General features: G+C 38.0%; 13 protein-coding genes across 13 annotated transcripts; 4 read left to right on the top strand and 9 right to left on the bottom strand. All coding sequences in view use genetic code 12, as the record gives it.

Annotated features, from left to right (window-relative positions):
- Window positions 1–80: 80 nt before the first annotated feature.
- Window positions 81–659, top strand: HAM1 (nucleoside triphosphate pyrophosphohydrolase; the record flags this gene model as incomplete). Its single annotated transcript, XM_051814769.1, has 1 exon — window positions 81–659. The coding sequence occupies one exon, from the start codon at window positions 81–83 to the stop codon at window positions 657–659; it is 579 nt and encodes a 192-aa protein (XP_051671646.1).
- Window positions 660–739: 80 nt separating this feature from the next.
- On the bottom strand, window positions 740–1318 carry CANMA_002674 (uncharacterized protein; the record flags this gene model as incomplete). The annotated part of the gene is made up of 1 exon (XM_051814768.1): window positions 740–1318. The coding sequence occupies one exon, from the start codon at window positions 1316–1318 to the stop codon at window positions 740–742; it is 579 nt and encodes a 192-aa protein (XP_051671645.1).
- Window positions 1319–2071: 753 nt separating this feature from the next.
- CANMA_002673 (uncharacterized protein) lies at window positions 2072–4774 on the bottom strand (the record flags this gene model as incomplete). Its single annotated transcript, XM_051814767.1, has 1 exon — window positions 2072–4774. One exon carries the CDS (start codon window positions 4772–4774, stop codon window positions 2072–2074), a length of 2703 nt encoding a protein of 900 aa, XP_051671644.1.
- A 4195-nt stretch (window positions 4775–8969) lies between these two features.
- On the top strand, window positions 8970–9242 carry PGA56 (Pga56p; the record flags this gene model as incomplete). The annotated part of the gene is made up of 1 exon (XM_051814766.1): window positions 8970–9242. The coding sequence occupies one exon, from the start codon at window positions 8970–8972 to the stop codon at window positions 9240–9242; it is 273 nt and encodes a 90-aa protein (XP_051671643.1).
- Window positions 9243–10166: 924 nt separating this feature from the next.
- Window positions 10167–11015, top strand: CANMA_002671 (uncharacterized protein; the record flags this gene model as incomplete). The annotated part of the gene is made up of 1 exon (XM_051814765.1): window positions 10167–11015. The coding sequence occupies one exon, from the start codon at window positions 10167–10169 to the stop codon at window positions 11013–11015; it is 849 nt and encodes a 282-aa protein (XP_051671642.1).
- A 309-nt stretch (window positions 11016–11324) lies between these two features.
- CANMA_002670 (uncharacterized protein) lies at window positions 11325–12200 on the bottom strand (the record flags this gene model as incomplete). Its single annotated transcript, XM_051814764.1, has 1 exon — window positions 11325–12200. The coding sequence occupies one exon, from the start codon at window positions 12198–12200 to the stop codon at window positions 11325–11327; it is 876 nt and encodes a 291-aa protein (XP_051671641.1).
- Window positions 12201–12436: 236 nt separating this feature from the next.
- CANMA_002669 (rRNA-processing protein) lies at window positions 12437–13021 on the bottom strand (the record flags this gene model as incomplete). The annotated part of the gene is made up of 1 exon (XM_051814763.1): window positions 12437–13021. One exon carries the CDS (start codon window positions 13019–13021, stop codon window positions 12437–12439), a length of 585 nt encoding a protein of 194 aa, XP_051671640.1.
- Window positions 13022–13266: 245 nt separating this feature from the next.
- CANMA_002668 (uncharacterized protein) lies at window positions 13267–15030 on the bottom strand (the record flags this gene model as incomplete). The annotated part of the gene is made up of 1 exon (XM_051814762.1): window positions 13267–15030. One exon carries the CDS (start codon window positions 15028–15030, stop codon window positions 13267–13269), a length of 1764 nt encoding a protein of 587 aa, XP_051671639.1.
- A 1693-nt stretch (window positions 15031–16723) lies between these two features.
- On the bottom strand, window positions 16724–18250 carry CANMA_002667 (uncharacterized protein; the record flags this gene model as incomplete). The annotated part of the gene is made up of 1 exon (XM_051814761.1): window positions 16724–18250. The coding sequence occupies one exon, from the start codon at window positions 18248–18250 to the stop codon at window positions 16724–16726; it is 1527 nt and encodes a 508-aa protein (XP_051671638.1).
- Window positions 18251–18659: 409 nt separating this feature from the next.
- Window positions 18660–20294, bottom strand: CANMA_002666 (uncharacterized protein; the record flags this gene model as incomplete). The annotated part of the gene is made up of 1 exon (XM_051814759.1): window positions 18660–20294. The coding sequence occupies one exon, from the start codon at window positions 20292–20294 to the stop codon at window positions 18660–18662; it is 1635 nt and encodes a 544-aa protein (XP_051671637.1).
- A 377-nt stretch (window positions 20295–20671) lies between these two features.
- On the bottom strand, window positions 20672–21085 carry SDC1 (Sdc1p; the record flags this gene model as incomplete). The annotated part of the gene is made up of 1 exon (XM_051814758.1): window positions 20672–21085. One exon carries the CDS (start codon window positions 21083–21085, stop codon window positions 20672–20674), a length of 414 nt encoding a protein of 137 aa, XP_051671636.1.
- Window positions 21086–21243: 158 nt separating this feature from the next.
- Window positions 21244–21930, top strand: CANMA_002664 (uncharacterized protein; the record flags this gene model as incomplete). Its single annotated transcript, XM_051814757.1, has 1 exon — window positions 21244–21930. One exon carries the CDS (start codon window positions 21244–21246, stop codon window positions 21928–21930), a length of 687 nt encoding a protein of 228 aa, XP_051671635.1.
- A 91-nt stretch (window positions 21931–22021) lies between these two features.
- CANMA_002663 (uncharacterized protein) lies at window positions 22022–22912 on the bottom strand (the record flags this gene model as incomplete). The annotated part of the gene is made up of 1 exon (XM_051814756.1): window positions 22022–22912. One exon carries the CDS (start codon window positions 22910–22912, stop codon window positions 22022–22024), a length of 891 nt encoding a protein of 296 aa, XP_051671634.1.
- Between the last annotated feature and the right edge of the window lie 572 nt (window positions 22913–23484).

Here is a 23484-nt window from a genome sequence, read left to right as displayed (position 1 = left end):
GTTCCCTCTCATTTCACGAAAAAAAAAAGATCATTGAATGTGTCATAGATTTGCAACTTTAACACCACACCACGTTAGCCATGTCTACTATAACATTCGTAACCGGAAACGCCAACAAGCTCAAGGAAGTTCTTGCTATATTATCCACATCTTCAGCCGACTCCAACAAAGTGGGTAAATTTCACATCACAAACAAATCTATCGACTTGGATGAAGTCCAAGGCACCATTGAACAAGTCACAATCCATAAAGCTAAATCAGCAGCCGAACAAATCAACGGACCAGTATTAGTTGAAGACACATGTTTAGGGTTCAGCGCATACAATGACTTGCCAGGACCATACATTAAATGGTTTGTGAAACTGGTTGGATTACTGGGATTAGTTAAAATGTTGGCCGGGTTTGAAGATAAGGGAGCCAACGCTATTTGTACATTTGGTTATTGCGAAGGACCAGGTCAAGAAGTCAAGATTTTCCAAGGCAGAACGCAAGGCATAATTGTTGAAAGCAGAGGTCCTACTGATTTCGGATGGGATTCGGTGTTTCAACCCGTTGGGTACGATGAGACTTATGCTGAGATGGACAAATCAATTAAAAATACAATAAGCCACAGGTATAGAGCATTAGATAAAGTTAGAGATTATTTAGTGTCACTTTAGAGAATTCAACTGTTTTTCTTTGTTCATCATCATTAAATTAAAGCATAGGTGAGGGTTCATATTCTATCATCTATAGTTGTCTAAGCAAATATCTCTTTAATCTTTTCCATAAATCCACCTTTCTTCTTCTTGTGCTTTTTCTCGCCATGCGACGAAACAGAGTATAAATTAGGTATTCCATTCTCGTGTTCTGATGAAGACCTACTTCTTGAATTCAGGATTACATTACCAAACCCACCACGGCCAACACTAAACCCTCTCGAATTTATAGCTTGCAATTCGTGACTTTTCACTTTATCAATATCTTCAGGCTCGACATCTTGTAGTTTTCTTGTCAATTCGGGGTCGTTATTATCAATCATATTGCCATATCCACCACGGCCTGTTGTTATTTTTGATGTTGTGAGGTGAGGTGTGTTTGACCCTTGAGGTACTAGTTTGGGTGATGGAAGCTGGTCTGATTTCTTCATATTGCCTGCACCTCCTCTTCCTGTGGAATAGTAAACTGGTTTTTTATTATTGCTTTTGTCACCGGATATCGTCTGTGATAGATTATTCAGCGTATTGTCCGAATGCGTAGTCGTATTCTCTTCCGATGGTTTATCTTTGAAATGATGTATATTACCAGCACCACCTCTGCCTGTTGAGAATGTCGTCATTTGTTGATTAGATTGTGGGGTGGGAGTTATAGAAGTATATGAAACAGTATAAACGTCAGCTTCGTTGATGATGAGTTATGCAGAAGCAGTAGCAGTAGCAGCAGGCAATAGAGTATATGCTAGACTAAGTATCAACGGCAAGTAAACCTGTGTTTGTTCTTAGTTTGATGGCATAAGATGTCAAAATACTGTGGTGGGTTACACTGAACAATAAATGACCAAAAGCGAGAAACAGAAAAAAAAAGAACAAAAAGAACAAAAAGAACAAAAAGAAAAATAAATAAATGAAAGAGTTACATATTGCGGTGTGGATTCAGTTAACGCATATTGATCTCCGGCCGAATGGGGTGGGAGAGTGAATGGAAATGGAAAATGCCGCGCGGTGATTAAACGCCGAAGTGAGAGAGACTCACATAGAGATAGCGGCAGATTCCATAAGTCACCCAGTGAAATGCCTTTACCATATGAAGCAGAATCCGCTTTATCGGTTAAATTTAAACTAACAAGAACTAAAAGGCTATGCAATGGCTTTTCTCTGTTTCATGACATCATGATAAGAAACAGCCAATGATCATTTGAGCACTAATCTTTGATAAAAAAATCCCTTATCTTTCATTATTTTTTTAGCAACTATTTCATTATTCTCTAATAGATAAGAAGAGGTAAAGTATCAACAAAGATACAAAAACAGATACGACTTTTGGAAATCTAAACCACAGATATAACTAGAAACAGAACCAATTATCTTTTTTCTCATTGTGACAAACTAGCAATACTCGATGCAACATCGTTCTCAAAACAACCGCGAAAGCTTTGTTCATCATCACCATCATTTGAAGAACTCGACTCATCAACTTCACAAGGTGACTGTAATTCAATCAACTGCGATGACTCCTTTTGCGATTGTCGCATCACAACCATCATGGTTTTATTCGCCATTGATTCTTCCATGTACATATTTTGTAACAATAGCCCACCAGATGTTGATAAAGCTTTTGTCGTCTCAGCGCCACCTTCTGCTTCTTCTTCGACCGCTACATCCACTGTATTCTTAGCTCTAGCAAACAGCAGAGGCGCAAATTTGAACTGCCTCTGCAATTGCTGTCGATGGTAGTAAAGCAATTTAGATATACGCATCGAAGGACTCCTGGTGCTTCCATCTTTGGCAATACTCGTTTCTGCATTCTCATTATCATTCTTGATGAAATAAATAGCCCCCGTTAAATCATCCTCATCCTTGCCTTCTCCAGTTTCATCAGCCACGTAAAACCCATCAGAATCAACGACTAGTGTTGGTGATGCAACCACATTTAACTGGTCATGTTTGCCACCATTCACAATCTCACGGGGTGTAGTCTTGTCAACTACATTAATCTTCAGCGACCGTTTGTTTTCATGCGAGTATAGTCCTGATTGCAAATTCAAAGTCGACGCGTTGGAAGTAGTAGTTGGTGTTGGGACATCAATTGAAGGTCCAACAAAGCCAGAAGGAGTGGACCTAGCACCCCCGTCTTTGTTTTCTCTCATTGCCCCTGCTGCTTCACCCTGTTCTTTATTCTTTTGATGGTGTTGTAGCTTAATACGTCTCAATTTAGTCAATTTTGAATTGTAGTAATAATGGAGTCTGTCTTTAACTTGAATGATCCATTTATTGTCATACTTTTCATTACCTTGAAATTGAGTTGCAGCGCCATTGATTGCATCGTTGCTGACAACGCCATTGGCAAATCCTTTGCCTTTCTTGGTGCTTAACAACGGAACCTTCTCTTCAAAGTCACCACAATCAACAGTAAAGCGCAGCAATTGCATCAGCACCAGCAGTTGTAAATCGGTTGCGTCTGCATCATAATCGAAGGTTTGGGCGTGAGCACCAGCACTAGTACCAGCACCATCGCTTGTACCGTTACCCTGTCCTTTTGTTTTAGTTGAGCCTCCGCCCAATCCATACTCAATCTTGATATCACGAATAGATGCATGTTCACTAAGTGAAGACGACTTTAATCCTTCTTCAATAACACAAGTAAATTTGTTACCAAACTCAACTTCTTGATGGTGAAATGACGTTGTCGTTGTTGATTTTGCGTCATCTTCAGCCAACGAAGTTGATGAAGTAGCCTGTGATGCAGTTGGTGCTTTGATACCATTTCTTCCTTTGGTGGTGGTGTTGGTTGCAATATTGGGTGTTGCTACTCGCGATTCTAACGTGCGTAAAGAATTGCGCTTCTGAAGAAAGCTTGGCTGGTACGAGGCCATATCGGGGATAATATTGACTCGGAACTTATTGGCATTAAAACATGGATCAAATTGGCTGCCAAACAAAACGGGAGAATTATGAGGTGTAGTTGTGATGGCGTGTGTTGTTGAATCTGCGCCACCATTAATGATTCTTTTTGTTGTTGTAGTAGGTTTAGTGTGTTTAGTGGTTGTAGCACCATTTCTTGTTGGCTTAGGTTTAGCCATTGTATTACCGTTTCTGACTGGAGCGGTCTTTGTTGCTAAAGATCTTGCTACATTACCATTTGCTCCATTTGTGCCGTTAATTGATGTTGTCATTGAAGTAGCCGAAGTTGCAGTAGTAGCAATAGAAACAAATGATGCGTCATCCTTCATGACAGTGCCATTTCTAGTAGATCCAATACGGCCAACCACTTTGCCACCACTAGAAGCGCCAACAACGACATTATCATTCATCTCATCACCCTCCCGAAGACTGCAACTACTCAAGCTCAACCGTTGTCTCACGCTCCTTCTCTTCCGCCTACTTCTTCGTTTCCTAATCTTGCGACCTTTTTCATCACACACATAAATATCCAGTCCATTGACCGCTCCATGTCTTGTTTTGAAATTCAACAATGTGCCACGATGCGAGAATTTAAACTTGTCAACTTTAACAAGCGAATAAAAACCATCATGTTGGGCCACGGTGGGCAAGTTGAAACTCAGAGTTATTGAAGAAGCAGATCCAACGGGCAGCAACTCAAACAAAGGCATTGACTCAGGTGGTGGTGGTGGTGGTGGTGGTAGTGATTTGCTGTTGTTATTAGAGATTGACTGCTTTGTTCCGTTAGCTGTTGAACCTCTTTCCTGCTTGATTTTGTAGGCATTGGTGAAATTCTGTCGAATCGAATGTTTGGGTGATACGGGCGGTGAAGCCAGCCTAAGTGACGAATAGGGCTTAGAAGACGTTGTCAACAGCTCTTGATCCAAGTCCGTAACGTGTGTACCATCATCATTGTGTGTTGTCATCAGGCCATTGTGTAGACTCAACAGCAGACTCTTTCTCTTTCCTCCCGTATTCTTCTTTTTACCTTTCCCATTCAAGCTTGGTTGCAGGTGGCGACACAAATTTGGTTGGTCAATATAAGGGTTATAGTTTAATGTTCCACTGTCTTCTTTGGTACTTCGAGTTCTAGGTTCTATAATCAACTTGTCAAAAAACTTGCGGACTTTAGCCATTTTCAAATTAATGTTACAATGAAGGGACTAACCTGTAAAACAGTTTTTTTTGATGTTAATTGAATTGTAGAGAAAAGGGGATGAGTATGATTTTGATTTTGATCAAAAAAGAGAAGAAAAGAGACAAAAAGAAGGGATATGGGTAAAAGGGGGTATTGGGGGCCATTGACTATTTCTAACTCCTGCTTTATTTTTTAGGCTGCTTTTCTTTAGCAGGAACAAAACCCCAAAAAAGGGGTTACTAAGTACGTAGTACAATAAATTCCAAGAATAATTTTGTTGATGTGGAAACATTTTTGCGACTTACAAGAAGAGAGTGAAGTGTATGAATTTTGATATGCTACTTAGTTACAGTTTCCTTCAAAATATCTATTTAATTTTTTTGTTTTGCGCATTTTTTTTCTTTGCCTTACTGGTTGCAAAAAGGTTCAAGTCGTAGTTGGAGGTTCTTCTAGTGACGTCCTTCTCATGAACACAACATACAACGTGTAGAGTGGTGGAGGCTATTGAGAATATTATTTTAAAATATGGAAGCGGATGTCTAGAAAGACCTTACAGTTTTGCATTTTCTATGAAAAGAAGTGGTATATTTTTGCATCTGTCTCACTACAAAATATATATCGATTTTCAAACATCTCTAATGTTTAAGGGAGACAGAAAAACTTAAAGAATAGCAGGTGGTGTGGATCTTATCCGGCTTTCTACAATTTCAACTATTACCACATTAATACAGACCAAGCATCATAATCATGGAGGAGATAACATTTTCTAAATGAGACAGGATAAAACTTAATACCGCCTGATCTAGCGTAAAACCCAAACACAATGCCAGTCAAAAGATACGAAAAAAATAGGCGAACAAAGGCACAAATTTTTCTAGGAGCATTATACGTCAAGAGACAGTGAAAGAGAAAGCTTAGGATTAGACGTGATGTGACGCAAAGAGGCTTATCACATGATATCTTGACAACTGCCAAATACAAATTGGAATGTGGTGATGGTGTCGTCAGTTGTGAAGAATGATCCCGAAATCTTTTCCCATGCTAACCATATACGAAATATGATGTATTTCCTATTGTTTGTTGTTTAGTTCATTCACACACACACGTGGGGTCAGATGGGATAAACGAGACAGTTAGTCCGTCTTTACCCATTGTTGTTGTTGGATTAGACGAGTCTCTCAGTGCCATTGTTTAGGTGGAGAAGTGACGATGATTTTCCTATTTTGAGTTTTTAGTTTTTAATTTTTAGTTTCCACTGAGTGTTGTATTGAAAGCTTTCTGCATTGAAGAATAAATTTACGCGTATTTTGCTAACCCTGGGGTTATTGTATTGGTTTGTTTGTCGTAATCCTGTTTACGTTCTCCCTTTCGTCTAATTTTTTCGATTTAAAATTTTCTTTTTCGCGTCTTGGTTTTTTATTGTGGAGGACAAAATATGCGCATAAAGCAGTTACACATGGCCCCAGTCTAGTTCTTACTGAATAGTTCCTCTTAAATGTCGACTTACTGCTGCTGTATTTGGGAGGGTGTTTTTTGTTTTTCCGTTTCTCCAACTTAACACCTAAGAAATGAATACTGAAGAGCAAGATGAAAATGTTTACAACAAAAACGCGAACAGTGTTTTTTTTTTCGATGATAATGAAGTTTAACTGTTTTCGTTAATAGGGGAATCAAAAATAGATATTGTGTAATTTCTTTTGAGCTGTCAAAAAAAGGACATTAAAAAAAATAAAAAAATAAAATAAAAAAATTGCGTAACTGCAGAAGAAGAAATAAAAAAAAGAGGTCGTGCAGGTATTAACAATATCTATAATTAGATCAATGCAACACTTGAACATAGAGTTCAGAGCATATGCAGTCTCAAGGATAGACAGAGTCAAAGGGTTGTTTTCGCACCCACAAAGTTGGTGAAGTCCAACAGTGCCAGTAGATATTACTTCTCTGTTGACCGCTTACCAGTCACTTACTGTCTAGTTATGTTGCTATGAGCAGTCTTTGGCATAGTATATCTCTTCCTTTCTTTGAGCGTTAAAGAGGGGAACCCAAAAGTCTGAAAACGTTTTGAAGGGAGTTTACTAATAAGAATACGCAACAAGGAGAGATGATGACGATGATGAGTTTGGAGTGTAGTAAAGCAAAACGTGTTTGCGGTGAGATAAGAACTACTCATACACCTCTTCTAGTGTTTCTGAGTTTTCTCGTCTCCCCCTCTTAGACCCCAATGGGTACAATTGCCGTTTGATTTTTGTTACGTCCTTTATTGCTTCTCATTGACCAGTTTCTGTCTTTAGTTCCCCACTTAGTGTTAATTTCTTTCAGAGGCGAGTTGACTCAATAAGAGTGGTTAAGGATACTATATGTATGTATGTAAGCTTTAACTACCATTGGAGGACTATTACACCCCATCACAGGATGCCCCAAAGAAATGAAAAAAAAATTATATAAAAAATTAAGGTGAAATAGCAAAGTTAAGAAACGTATGAAATAAATCTCGGATAAATACAACCAAAGAATAATTCAATTATAATGATGTTTTTTTTTCTTGCGTCTTTCCTCCAATTGTTCATTATTCCGTTGAATGGGGGGGGGGGGAACGGCAAAAAAAAAGGACAAAATATATTTTGTATGTAATGTTACAAGACAATATGTCATTGGGGGAAGGAAAGAAAGAAAGATTCTTATTGTGCAATACGTGAATAATCTTTTCAACGAGGTTGAAATCTGTTTAGTTGTAAGCTAGTAACTAACAACTACATCTGAATAATTTAACCCAATTAAGAAACGAATCTGTCTTTCTCTTTTTCCAGTTTCAAATCTCATCTACCTCCCCCATAACGCCCCTCTTCCAAAAAAAAGTACGTTTGTAAACTCTTACGTCAAACATTACACAAAAGGTAAAACTAAAGGTATTTTCATTAATTTTTATATTTTTTTATTTTGTCACCAGCAAACAGTAGCAAACATCAACAGAAGTCAAAAAAAAGAGACAGGAGAATGTGAAGGAATTTCATAGAAGAATGAAACAAAGATAAACCAATAATGACCATCGGTTGTTTTTAAACATTGTTCTACTGCTATGTCATCTACCACTATGATTATTACGACCAGCAATAGACGATGATAATAATAAAACTGAAGAGCATTGCTGTGGTACTAAGTAAGTTTAGTAAGTAAGAGAATGTAACATTGTTCTCCAAAGAAAAAGGGAAATATTACCTAAGCCACGCACACACACAAAAGAATGAACCTATACAAACAAGAGTAGTTGTCCTCTACTCTGGTGCATCGTTTAGGAATGTTGGTTTTGTTGTGTCTAATAATAGACTTTTACATTTTAACCACAGTTGAGGTAAACAGTTAGCTGTGTTTGAAAATGGCTATGCCAGTTGTACTTTAGTCTTCAGTGGCAAACCCTATTTGAACTAAGGCGGGATTGCGTTATATGCAAGTTGCATATATTTGTGGCTTGACAAATTTTTCTGATAAAGTATAGGCACGTGTAGTAGTATATGAAGAATGTGTATTGATGTAAAGGTTCAACCTAAAATGATAATCATTTAACTCAATTGGGAAGATTAGCACAGTACATAATACTCTTGTCTAAGACAATGGAAAGGAATTAATAGGAATAAGCACGTGATAGAACACAGAATAAAGATTAAAAATAGACTATAAATGTTATATACATTCATACATTGTCTAAGCCTTATTGTCTTTGCGGTCGTGTTTATTTGACCAAAAACTATCATTAAAAAGAATATGTAGTACAAAATGCCTCTAATGAAATGATATTTTTTGGGTTTTACCTATATGCAGTACAATATATGACTATCTTTATACTTTTTTTCCATGAATTTCTTTTTTTTTCTATTTTATATATACTTTAATTTTATTTAATTTTTTTTCCCTTCATGACTAAGGGCATTACACAAACATTCAATAAAAGACACGCCTTTAATACAATTTTCTTTTTTTTCTTTTGGCTATTTTTGTTACCGCGTAATTAGATTTTTTTTTAACTTCTCCTTTTTTGAAGCAAAAAAAAAAAAAATTCTCTTGTAATGACTAATCTAGAAAGATATATAAAGGGACTTAAATATCCATATCGTCAGATTTTTTGTTCTTCTTCTTCTCTTTTTTCTTCAGCTTAGCCTTACTTTTAATACAGCCACATCTACACATCTATATTAACAATGCAATTCACTCAAATCATCGCTTCATTGGCTTTAGTCGGATCTATCCAAGCTAAATTCCACAACACTACTGGTGGTGCTGTATCCAACTCAACCGGTGCTTCTGGCTCAAACTCTACTGGTGGATCAAACTCTACTGGTGGATCAAACTCTACTGGTGGATCAAACTCAACTGGTGGATCTAGCTCCAAGTCAGATAACGCTGCCGCCGCCAACGCTAACATCTACGGTGGTGCTGCTTTGGTTGCCGCTGCTGTTGCTTTGTTGTACTAGAGAGGAGGTAAGGAAAAACATCCATTAGTTTTTATCATTAATAATTTGTATCAATTTTTTTAATTTTTTTTGGTTTTGTTTTGTTTTGTTTGTTTAACTTATTTCAAAAGGACTTTTTTGTTTTCCATAATTTTTCAGTTATATAGATTATAATTTAATTTTATTTTATTAATTAAAATAATTAATTAATTAATGATTTTCCAAATGTGTAGCAAAGATCAGGTGGTTGTTATAATATATTGACAGGGTCTCTACTTTGCTACTCAAATGCAACCCTCTGTAAGGTACCACCAGCCAGCCCGTAACTGAGTTGACTAAAGGTATTGGTTTGTATCGCGACTCTTTATCTTTATGAAAGGACTCTTGAATTTAGCGAGAGGCAAAAAACGGGCGTGGACTGGAGTGGAGTGACATGACGTGACGTGATCCAAAGTGAACTGTGTTGGGGTCATGGAGAAGAAATACAGAAATCATTTTTCCAGTTATTCCGAAGAAGACGCTGTTTATATGCAAGTTGTTGTATCTCTAATGGCGATTCATCACTATACGAAGCCTGTTACTGACCAACATTACTTCCAGACATAACGTAGTTTCTACTTTGACTGTGCATTGTGAATTTGTTGTCAAAGATGGCTGGCTATCGGTTTCTTTGGCGTAATAAACTGATAAACAGAGCGCAAAAAGAGAAACTAAAAGAAAAAAAGTTCCAAATTGGACCGAGGAAGTAATATAACACAAAGAGGTATAGGTATATGGTTCTACCAATCCATTCTATTTGATATGGGGGTGGATTGTTTACGTCACATAGAAATCAAAGTGTCTACTTCTCTTCCTTTTCCTACAATCAATCCACCAGAATTTAGCAGCCAGGTACTGTGAGATTACTCTGACTTCCCGAATTTGAAACAAACTTTATCTCGCAAAATGTTGTTGATGAGAGTAGTTTTCAAATACGCACTTGCTTTCATCATCAGTTGCACCTTTGCCAAATCAAGCACCAAACCAGCTAATGCTGTTGAGGGTATCACTTCAGCAGCACTTCCAAATGACACATCAAACAACCCAAAACTTAACCTTCATATAGAGATTGACTTGCAAGAAGTTGGAGATGATTTGTTGGAAATATTACCAAATTCATCATCATCAGAAGAAGTAACTGGAGATAATTTGACCTTGTTATACAAGAAATTGATAAGCATTAAAGACTCCAAAGTAAAAATTTCAACGATTAATCTGACAGATAAGCCAAATATTTTCCAAATATTGAATCTGTATACCCAAGCTTCACATGTGGTGCAATTTATCACCTTTCCTATAACCTATTTGCGAAATCAAATTGAAAGTGGCTGGAGTTATCTTGCAAACGAATTCGTCCAAGAGTGGAAAAAAGATCTCAACAAACAAATCCAAGCTGATCTAGAGAGGGCTACATTTAGCGGTCAAGACGGTCATATCCATTACAGCTTCAGACCCACTACAAATTTTGCACATGAAAATCTTGTTGATTATGCAACAATTAGGGACATATTACATAAACGAATTGATAGGATCAAGCAAAGTGAAGATGGGGTCTTTTTTAAACCTTCCCAATACAGTTGTTTTCTTATAATGCGAGGAAATAAGCTTCGTGGCGATACATGGGTGGGCACTGTTCTATTTGGAGGTGATCGTGGTGTATCCACTGCTGTTTGCTCACTAATTCTCCGAACGGCTTATGATGTTGATGTGAAGAGGTTGTTTTGGCATAGTTCTGGAAAATATTTGGGAACCTAGAACCAGGGGCTTAATGTGTTGTTAAAGGGCGGTGATTCTTAAAGTATATATTTGTTTGAAAGTGTGCTACCTCGATATATTAGGATATCGAGACACGTTTATAGGTAAGGCATTTGATTCTACACTACTGACTGTAAACTCTGAAATATTTCTCTACGATTTCTTTACACATTGGAATACAACACAATCAATTTGTTTCCTCAGCCATACTGGGAGATCACCTCTTTTTTGTGGGCAACTACAACTAAAGTTTCTAATTTCCCTTTGTCTCTATCAAACCAAAAGAATTAGCATCCAGGTACTGTGAGATTATTCTGACTTCCCGAATTTGAAACAAACTTTATCTCGCAAAATGCATGAGTCAATAGTGGCTGAATCAACAGTAACCGACTCAAACTCTTCATGGGGATTGAAAATCTCCATCAATTTCCTACTTATTTCATCCATTTTGCGTTCGAAATTATCTCCTTGGCTTGGACTATTGCTTTCATCAATTTCAGCGTTTCGAAAAGTAGCAACATTACCATCACTAACATCGCTTTTATCGAGGTTGTGAACTTTACTTTCACCATCGTCAGAGATGGTTTCCTCATCAGTATAAAATGAAGCCAAGTTTTCAAACTTTAGGGCAATTGTATTAACTAATTCGTTGAGCTTATACTTGAGCACATTTATATCGTTGTTTTTAGCTAGTAATACTTGCATTAACAGACGGTAATGATCATGTAATTTGTGAAACTCGGATTCAAATGAAATACAATGATGTGGCTGCTGCTTCGTGGCAATGATTGATCTTGATGACGATGCAGCTGTTCGCCTAGACCCATTGAGTCTATTCACCTGCTTCAAATTGCTAGACGTTTTAATATCAGTATCCTTGTCTTTAACCAATACATTGGCACGATGCTTCCATGATATTTGATATGGCGGTGGTACATCAATGGGTGTGAATGTTTCCAAATGAACAAGTATATTTTGCAACTGAACAAACATATCATCTAAAGCAGCCAAATTTGTAGTTGCGTCTGCGCAAGTTAAAGTGGGAACAACAGGGTTGGGGTTACGTCTGGACTTGGTAGTTGATGTACTGAGTGGTGTACATTTTTGACCAGTAGTTCTTAAGCTCAGTTGATTCTTGCTACCAGGTGTGGTTTTGTTTCGACAATGGTAAGGATGGTCATACATGGTAAGGGCCACGAGTGCTGCTGAAACTTATGTAGAACCAGTACTTGGTGTATAGTTGATTTGAATAAGTGGCTCTTGAATGCTAAAGTTTTTGGCTGCTAAAAAAAGGGATCCAAATTTAACAACGACAAACTACTCCTTATTACAAAGCAATTTACTGTTCACCTACACTACCTAGTCTTAAACAACGACTTCGAACATTCAATACATATACAATAACAAATATATTTCTCCAATTAAAACACATCAGGTAATCGTTCAACGACATACGAATGTCCACCGACACTAATAAGTGGCACCCCAGGAACTTTTCTAATCCTTCGTTTCAAATCAGCATCATTCGTCGCCACAATAAAACACTTGTGTTGCATGACTCGATTCACCAAACAATCATCAGCATAAGTACCCGCATGACTACAACTCAACCGTTGAATACGTGGATCTTTGGCCAACTTCAAAGCAATCCTATACTTGGCCCCCAACTTCTCCAATTCGGCCATGACACAATCAGTGACTATCGGTATGCATTTGGCCATTAAACAATCCATTAAACCGCGTATAATGTCAATCTTTTTTTGGATACTGAAGTTGATGAAATTTGTATCGATGAGAACTTGGTATGGTGGTTTTATCGCATCATTGAACTTGAAGAAAAGCGCCGATGATACTTGTGGTACATGTTGTGTTAGTTCGGGATCATTTTGCTGTTGTTTGGCTAGTTGGTTGGGGTTGGTGGTTTTGTTTTGCGTTAGGCGCGGGTCCTTTTTGGATATAGTACGCTTTACAGCAGCAAACTTTCTTGTCTTTTTAGCTTTACCCATGCTGATCTGTTGTATGTGTGGTGGTGTTAAGAGAAGTGTAAGATGTGTGCAAGTATGGGAGATGAGTTTGGTGACATTTTCTTTTTTTTTTTTCTTTTGGCTCTTTTTCCTTTTTTGGCAATTCTGTGCGGCTTTGAACTGAGATAAAATTACAAAATTACAAAATTATCAGTGATACAAAGGCTACACCCCCATGGTAACATATATTACTTTGAATTAAAGTTACACCTATACCTAGCCTACATCTACTTGTCCTCCTTTTGATATATCAACTGTGGTTCCAAAACGTCCTTATCATTTTCCTTCCTCTTCCAACTCAATATCCTCTTCTTCTCAAAATCAACCTCAAATAATCGAATTTTACGTACATATTGTTCATTGATTGCTGTTATACCCGAATCACCCGTGATTGAATTATAACACAACCAAATCGATGGCAAAGGGGTAGTAGTGTCTTCTGTTTTAGCTCCACCTTTGTCTAGCGGTTGTTTTGACAATTCCGAAAGAATACAAGCATCATTTTCATGTTCGTGTCCCACTGACAATACATTATACCGACAGTTTATTATATCGTCATGGAACTTGATATTAGTCTTGGTATCAAGAGGATGCTTTTCATTATACGAGCCCACGATTTTAAAGGTTCCAGCAGGACGGTATTGGGGGATGGGGTAGTGGAAAAAGAGTAGTTTGTAGTCACTTGATGTGAATTCATTGTTGATGCGGTACAAGTAGTTGATTTGAGTGTCGTCGATTAGGTGATCTTGGGAATCAAGAATAGTTATCGACACTGTTTGCTCCTCAATCGTTTCTTCATCTTTAGCTCGTTTACCTCCTTTGCCCTTCACTAGTGTATTACATATCTGAAGATTATCATTGGTGACTCCATGCAAGTTTGAATCAGCAAAGGGTACAAATGTATTGAGACAACTGGGCAACGATGATAAAAATTCAACAATGGTGGATTTATCTTCTTTATTCAGCACTTCATCACCAAATGTATATATGAATTTAGTATTTGATGCTAAAATCGGTTGCAAGCTTTTCAACAAGATGGATTTATAGTCCAATGATCTTTCAACATCAATTAAATCGCCAGTAATGACAATTAAATCAGGATGTTCTTGCTGTATAGTAGTTTCAATAAATTTCAACGTTTTCAAATCAGAACTGCACTTGACATCAGTAGTACCTGTACTACATCTGCCCAAATCTTGACCGAAATGTAAATCAGAAAGCTGCATCACCTTGTACTTGTCTTGACTAATTCGCAAAATTTGATCCTGTTTGATTACAGTTTTAGCATCCTGCGCGAGTTGTTGTTGATACTCTTCTTGCTCCTGGATACTCATCATTGATATTGATAAGATGGGGTGGACTGCCTCTTCATTGGATAAATGCAATGTACGATGAAACTTTCTTGAATCTATCAAGTCGTTACTGCCAAATAGGACATCAATTGATCGTAGAAGTGGTGTGTCCCTCAGTAATGGTTGCTCCGTATTATTGATCACAAACTTCTTGTATAGTTTAATGAATCGGTGGTCTTCTTTACCGTTGACTTTGATAAGTTCGTACCCATCTTCCTTATCCAATGATAATCCCGATACGATCCTAGTCGTCTCATCCAATGTCGACAACTTCACAGCAAGATAGTACTCATATTCATACAACTTCTTCTTCAGTTGTGAGGTGGTGGCACTCGCAGCAGATGCATATTTGTAGAACGTCATTGATGGATTAATCGTTACATAACCAGGCGGTATTTGACAAAACTTGAAACTCCGACATTTAACAATAGTCAAGTCAGATATGAGTTGGTTCTTTGTACTGATGGTGGTTTCTAAATCGTGTTGAAGTTTGAGTAGGGTGTTTTGTGGTATTGGTGTGTTTTGTATCGACTGTACTGTTATATAAATAAGAACAAAAAGACTGGATATGGCGAATGTTGCTAGTAGCTTGATATAGTGTCGATTTATAAGCATGATATTGGACTTGATCTTTGCCATGATGATTTTGTTAGGGGAGGACAGGTAGTAGTGTGGTGGTGTGCGTGTGTGCTTTGTATTATAAAACAGACGATGTGATTGAACTGAATTAAACGGTGGTTATAATACTCTTCGTAATTGTTCTGTTTTATCCACCCCCTATACCTTACACTGGGTATATATATATGTATACTTTGGAAATGACAGTTAAGTGGATTAACCAATGTGGTACGATATTATTCTAAATATGAGATTACAGTAGTTTCTAGATTTGTAGGATTTTGAAACTTTTCTGTGGTTTCCCTTTTGGGATTTTTTTTTTTAATAAAATTTATAAATTTGGGTAGCAGGGTAAGTGTTTTTGTGTCTGTAATTAAAATTTTATTTTAAAAAATACCCGCCTCATAAATTAAATCAACAACAACAAAATGATTCTATTTTTAACTCTACCTTAGTGTACACCACTTGGAGCAATCATTTAATTAAAAACAAAGGAAATACATGAGGATAGAGTGGTAATATTAATAGGGTTAATCTTATTTTCTGATATCGTTGTTTAACTTATATGTAGGTTGTTTCCCAATTTAGCTTCCAATACTTACAGAGGTCTAGAACAATTTATCTCTTCGTAAATGCAACTATTGTTAAAGCCACAATATTACAAACCACAAACCACAACGACAAATGACAAGACAATTTTTTGTTTTCTTGAAAGCTTTGTAGATCTTTTTCTTGCTGCTGTTGTTCTTGGTGGTACAATATTTTTGACACACGTCTTAGAGATAAGGCAAAGATAGCGGAGCGGATGGCGAATTACTAGAGTACACCATTTCTCCTCAATCTGGCGCTAAACCCCTTTGCTATGAGCTACCACCAACCACTCTAATATTGTTGTAACGGCAAAAATTTGAGCAGTCTACGCGACAACGCCCATTATGTCTAGACTTTTTTTTCGTATTTTTTTCTTACCATTTTGCCAATGTTTTCCAATTCGGGTGAAATTATGTCTACATTTAAACAACAACTAAAAATCTAAGTCTAAAAAGGCTTTCTTGTTTGGCGTATATCTTACTTTCGGGTTTAGCCTTGTTACTTTGTGTAATTTTTGTTATTGGTTATTAAACTAGTAGTTATTGAGTTAAAATAAGTCCCTTCATTCTAAGTCATTTAGGCGAGATTTTATACGAACTATTCAACATTACAACACAAGCTAAACAATCTCAGCCGATGAATAACAACAATAGACAATATATTTACGAAATACCTAAGTAGAAAGGTTCTATACTCCTAAAGCGTTTGCCTCTATCTTTTAATTGACCTTACTTGTGCATTGCATTTAGACGCCAACAACAACAACTGGTGATTGCTCAAACTTCCCACCTCCATATATCCCTATACTAGTGCATTATGCATCAAGGATTGGGAAAGACAACAAACAAACTGGGCTGTGTCAATTGTTTAACGAGGAACTAAGTGCTTTTCTGAAGTTTTGATTATTTGAAAAGACGTGGGTTGTTTATTTAGTAGTGCTTTAAGCTTAGGTAATAAATGTGTTCGTCCAGTTGCACAACTTCCCTTCGTCAAATACAGTTTTACCCTAGCTTTGTGAATAATAACACCTAGAGACCAATTAACCACTCTCTAACCAGTCTCCCAGAGTTAAGTCTACACTGTTGTTACAATAAATATCATTGCGATTCAAGAATAAACTTACTTAATCCTCCACCCCCTCAATACTTCGTTTCTTATTCAACCTAGCTTCAAATTCTTCTTTCGATTCACCGGCTCTCCATCTCAACTTATGAGCAGGGTGTGTCTCCAACAAAAAGCTTGAATCTTCGCGGTCGACTCCAAACAATTGTTCTCTAAAACTCAATGGTCTGCCAATGTTAGGGTAATCGTCCCACACCAAGCCTCGCTTACGCAACTCCGGAATCAAAACCTCAACAACTTCCTCAAATGTGGTTGGCTGCACGGCATAAGTAATGTTGAATCCATCAAGGTCAGATATTCCTACCCAACGCTCAATTTCATCGGCCACTTTTTCAGCCGTACCGTAAAACACGGGTCCTAATCCACCAATAGTTATTTGCTTAGCTACGTGTTCTCTGGTCTTTTTCACGTGTTCGGGCTCACCAGGAGCTTTCTTGTTCCATAGGTCAAGGAACGACTTGACGGCATTAGTTCCCACAGCGGTTATATCTTCACCATATTGGTACTGACTAATGTCAATCCCAGTCCACCCAGAGAACAAGGCCTGTGCACCTTCAATATCACCATAGCTTTGGTATTCTTGGTACTTAGATTCGGCCTCTTCTTGAGTAGCACCAATGATTGGAGTAATCAATTGTAAAAACTTGATTGACCCATCAGGACGACCAAATTTTTCAAGGGCAATCTTTTTAATTTCCGTGATCAGCTTAGCTAACGCCTCTGGAGCAAATTGGGTAACAAACACAACCTCAGCGTGTTCTGCAGCAAAGTTTTTACCAGCACTGGATGTACCTGCTTGAATAATAACTGGTAGTCTTTGATAAGGGTTGGGTTCGGAAATAAAAGGTCCTGGTACTTCGAACCATTTCCCCTTATGGTTAATCTGTCTAATCTTATCAGGATTGGAAAAGACCCCATCCTTTAGCTCAACAGCATCATCAGCCCAAGAACTCAAGAACAACTTGTAGATAACTTCAATGTATTCTTCAGCACGTTGGTATCTTTCACTGTGTGGTGGTAAATCCTCCCCATTCAACAAGTTTCTAGCTGCCGAGTCCAAGTATGAACTAACCACATTCCATCCAATCCTTCCCCGGGTCAACCAATCCAACGTAGCCAACCTTCTAGCAAAATGGTATGGTGCTTCACTAATAGTGGAAAATGTAATGCCAAACGCCAAATTGGAAGTCACAGCAGCACATGCACTAATCAATGCCAGCGGCTCAATGTTGGGAAACTGGGCTCCTGAAGTAGCAGCAGCAGTGAAGTTCTTAGGACCGTTGTAAACGTCATATGGCCCCAACACATCGGCAATGAACAAACCATTGAATTTTCCACGTTCAAGGAGTTGCGACAACGATGTCCAGTATTCAAGTGTGTTGTAGTCACGCGAGTGGTCCTTTGGGTGTTTCCAAAGCCCTGGCGATTGAAGACCCGAAGTTCCCATTTCAAAAGCAAATAACTTCAACTGCTTCTTTGGTTTAGAAGAGTTAACGTTGTCCCTATTGGTTTTAGTTGATGGTGCCATTGCGTATTGATTTAAAGAACAAAAAAGGTGGAAAATTGAATGAATTAGTAGGGAGTAGAAACGCCACTCAATATATATATGTAATTCCACTCCACATTTTTTATAAACTGAAAAAAAAATAATCCCTCCCTCTTCGGTATGGGAAAGAAAATTGTGGTTGCCAAATTTTGTCAACAATTCTCGCAATCCCTTTGTTGGCCGGCTCGCGGAAGGGATACGCTTTTGGTTTTTTTTTTTTTCGCTTAGCTTTGATTTTTACTCACCCGAAAAAACTGTGGCTCAAATGATTTTACGATTTTTTTCGATATTGCGTTTAGCCACGTCGCTGGAGCAGTCCTAGCTCTTCTGCGCCAAGCACAAGATCAATATCACAAAGAGATCCACCATTTACTTTAATTCGCTATTTACACTATAATCTTTCCTCTTTCAATGCATTACTGCTGTTTTTGAAAATGTTGTAACCCCAAAATCCAACTACATTCAACAAACCAACTCTCCAACCATTAAACAATCCCAACTGTTTTACTTTTTGCCATGCAGTGAGGTCCTCACCGTCTGGTGCAGAGGTAGCTCCATTAAACTCAACAATCATATTCTCTTCAGGTTTCACAATAGTAATTACCTTTTTCTTATCGTGAACTTTTGGTTCCAACAAGAAACGAACTTGCTCTTTACGCAACAAGTTCTCAACCGGCAACTTGACAAAGAACTCACCAATCAGTGAAAGCAAGTTGACGAAAGTATATATAGTTGGTGACGAGTAAGCATCAATGTTAAACTTGATATATAGCAAATATGGTGCCATTTTCCTAAACACAGTGGTTGACAATTGGTACATGGTTGTGAAGAAAATGATTGGCGTGGGTGGGTGTTTCAAATAATACGTGGGGAAATTTCTGATTGATTCTCTAAATGATCTCGTGTTTTGCACAACTTCTTCGGCGACAATCTGCATAGGGTCTTCGTTGTTGCCATTATTAGTCAAAGCAATGGAAGTTGGCTGGGTAATCATAAACTTGACTCGTATCAAATCCAATGGCATCATTACCAATCCAGTTAACACACATGCTGAAACAGACAACCACAACGATTTAAAAGGATCGTTCGAATGAGTCAAATCAAGAAAGAACGGATCTGGGATACCCAAGAATGGCGAAACAAATCCAGTTATATAAGCTTCAATCATGTGGGACAATACCTGGTAAAGATAGGACGCATTGATTCCTCTAAACAACCCCAAAAAGGAGTCCTTACTAGCAATTGCGGACATGATTTCCATCGTGTGCAATGACTTTGGTTGTATCTTGTACACACGAAGCCTTTTCTTAGTACTCAATCGCTTGAGTGGTGGTGGTACAAACTTGTCAGTAGCCGGTGGGGCAGGCGTTGCTGGCTCGTAGGTGGTGTTTGGATTGGCCCACACTTGCAGATCACTTTGCGACTGAAAATAATCGATCGGTTCTTCTTCGTCGACAAATCCAAGCTGTTGATGAGTCGACAGTTCAAGCTCTCCAGTTGCACTCTTCAATGAAGCGCTAGATGAAGATAAGGATTGGCTCAGATCTAACAACCTCTTCAGCTTCTCCTCCTTCTTCTTACCATTAAAGTTAAATTTACCAACTTGTAAAACCAATCGAGTAATTTCCAAGGGCTGGGCAGCTAGCACCTTGACATAATCCTTGAATAAAGTCCAAAATAAATTCTTCAACAACTCAAGCATATTATTGACATCAAAATACTCGCTGAATTCCAAATCGTAAATAAAATTCTTATCACCAGCAACTTTATTCGTCTGTATTCCCACACCTCCTTGTCTATCGAATGCTCTCCGTATTAGTCCAGGTGATGAACCGAAATTGTTTCCATTCACTTGCTTCTCAATTATATTCGATGACAAGTTTGCTGTTATGGGTTTACTTGTCTTTGGGTCGATTAATCCCACACCCTTCTTGAAAATGACTGAATAGCCAGCATCAAAGCTGTCATGATCGTAATATGGCCTTAGTTGTTCCGGTCCAAGCTTTGTGTTGGATGGAGATGACATTGTTGCGTGATGGCGGGATTAATGGCAGCTGGGGGAGGGAGATATTTTTTTGTCCCGATCTTTTTTTTGCGCTCAGTTGATTCGATTTAGTATAACATGCCTTCATGCAGATGCGGCAGTCATAGAGGACCTCTGCTGAAGTATGCTAAGTTGCTAGATACCAGCTGGTGATATGGAGTGTGTATTTCTACCAAAGAGGTGATGTATTTATTATCATGTATATCCTATAAAGAACATTGTACAGAGGGGTAACAAGCGTGGATTATCTTCCAGGGAGAGCCAACGCTACATCCTCTTCATTTCTTACAGTTATGCTCTATCCAAATGGGTTCTTCGTCTTGGTCATATATCTGTCCAGTATATGTGCACGTTTTATTTTAGCTTTCCTCTGTATTGGATTCTTTTTCTTTGTCGGACCTGGCAATCAAAAATTCTCCTAGATGCCTCAATGGGTCTTCTGGTTTCACTTGTCCCACTTCTTTCAATCCATCCAACAAGTGCTGCGTCAAATGCTTATTCAAATACCTTCGTATCGATGAACCGCCAACAATTTCATGCAATGGAGGTAAATTGGAATCACAAGATATAGATTCCTGTTTTACTTGTTTACTTTGTAATTGGGGTGTAGGTGTCGTTCCTCTTGGTGTACCATTAGGTTCAGCTTTTATTCGGGGTTCGGATTGAGGTGACAACTCTTGTTTGACTTGAGGTTCAGTCGATTCCTCTCTTGTTGAGACTCCATTTGCAACAGGAGTATCTTCTTTCTCCTGTACTATATCAGCAATGTTCATTCTGGAATATGAAGCGTGAAAAGGATCCTTTCTCTATGATGGTGATGGTTAAATTTTGGATTTTACTTCAGACACAAAAAATATCCAAAAGACAAATCTCTCCCCCAAAATCGACATCACATTTTAAATAGTTTCCCCTAGTCAAATACCTCTCCGCCATGGATCCATTCAATGAAGTTAAAGATGATGCATATACAGTCGTTGACAGATTAGAAACACTCATATCACAACGCATGTCAGGCCAACCTCCCACCACAGAACAGTCGCAAGATTTCGACAACAATTATGAAGAGTTGCAGGAGATGCGTGATGACTTACAAAGTGCACTTGAGCAAAGTGCTAAAGATCCAGCTCAGTTTAGCCTAACCAGTACCGATATATCACAACGACAGACCATTTTACAGGATCTTAATCGTCGAATATCCCATTTGCTACAAGCATGGGACAGGAAAAAGCTACGTGATGTAACAACAATGTCGAATCGTATAAGTCAAGATGAAGAAAACCCATTTAACATAGACACGGACAATGGTGGTGGCACCAACATGACGTCTTACCAACAACAAGAGTTGATACAGGAACAGGATTTCCAGTTGGACGATATTCATAAAACAATGATGAACTTGAACCAACAAGCAACCATGATGGGAGACGAGTTGGAGGATCAAGGGTTCATGTTAGATGAATTGGATTACGAAATGGACAATGTTGATAATAAATTACAAAGAGGAATGAAGCGATTGAATGTATTCATTGAGAGGAATAAAGAAACGGCTAGCAATTGGTGCATTGGAATATTGGCCGTAGTACTATGTGTATTGCTAGTTTTGTTGATTATAGCGTGATACTTAGTAATAAAATGTTTGCTGTACCTACGTTGTCGAGAGATTAAGTGAGCTAGGTAATTTTGTATTCTATACATAATCTACCTACACACTAACCATCTAAAGCAAATCCCAAGTTGACTCCATCAAACTCTTTTGACAAATCAACCAATTTTAACTTCAACATTTCCAAATCCTCGTTCTTTGGTTGTAAGCGAGGTAACCATTCAGCAACACCGTGCTGCAAAACACCTTTAGCTCTAGCTTTACCATATTTGACATTCCCATAAGATCCATGCAAGGTCAACCTCTTATTCTTTGACGAGTACGAAGCACGATGTAAAATGTTGTTGTTATAAAACACAATATCACCAGGTTTCAAATTGACAAAAATTTGATCAGTGATATATTCTTTTCTTCTTGATCCATCAACGGTCTTGTCTCTCTCTTCTTGTGTTCGTAATCTCTTATGAGATCCAGGAACAACAATGAGACAATCATCATTAGTCAATGCTAAATTGAATTGCGCACCAGCAAATGGATTTTCCAATAGTTCTTTTGCTTCTTGTTCGGGAGTTACCTCCGGTTTAATCGTATCACGATGCCAATCCAAATCGAAATCAGTCAATGGATTAATCAACATATTCAACAACTCCATTGAAATTTGATCTTTCTCAATTTGCAAGATATCCGAAACAATCGACAAGATCTTATCATTGGCATAGAGGTCATGGAAAGGGTAAGACAATTCTCCTAAATCAGGATGAAGTAAGCCAGTTACTCCCCAAATATCAGGACTGAAATTTTTGGGCCATGGTGGGAATTGTTTACCTCTGGTTCTCACATAGGGCCAGTTACCAGCACGAGCATAATCAACTAAATCTTCACTGGCTTTAATGTATCTTTCAATCTCTTGTGGCGTTAAAAAGTTTCTAACAACGGTGAATCCTTGATCATTAATTTCGTCATGGTGCTTGTGTGGCAAGTTAGTAGGAACAGGCATTGTAGTGTTGTAGTTTAGAAGTGTCTGATAAGGAGAGGATTCTTAGAATTTGGTCTTTTGGATCTCAATTTATATAATTTCAGTTGGGGAGCCTTATATACGATTTGCCGACTGACAATGTGGAGAACAGCTAATGGGCAATGTCTGATGATGGAAGATTCAGGGGGTTATTATTCTTCTGCTAAAAGCTTTGATTGTAAGTTTGTAACATATTTCCATATTAAATATTTGATTGAAAGATTCGATACAGTAGGGAGCAAATTTTGCATTAATAAAATGTAACGTAATAACATCGACACAAAATTGTTGTGTTACATTTTTTTCTCCTTTCTAGAAATGAAGAAATATATTGTGGAGAAAAAGATGGAGAAGAAATGTGCATACAGCCAAGGGTCGCCTAACCCCGACGATAGCCGGCAGATTTATATATGCAGAGGGGACCCTCTACAGCTGAATTTTTGAAGAAAGTTTGTATCAGATGTTCAACGTATGTAGGTGCAAAACATGTGTAGCTCAAAAGTTAAACAGCCGACATTAGGTGAAGGACATATTGTTCATTGAGTGGTTTCTAC

Source organism: Candida margitis (assembly GCF_024628925.1).
Source record: "Candida margitis strain CBS 14175 chromosome Unknown scaffold3, whole genome shotgun sequence".
NCBI classification, from domain to species: domain Eukaryota; kingdom Fungi; phylum Ascomycota; class Pichiomycetes; order Serinales; family Debaryomycetaceae; genus Lodderomyces; species Lodderomyces margitis.
This window is presented reverse-complemented; position numbering and strand designations above follow the sequence as displayed.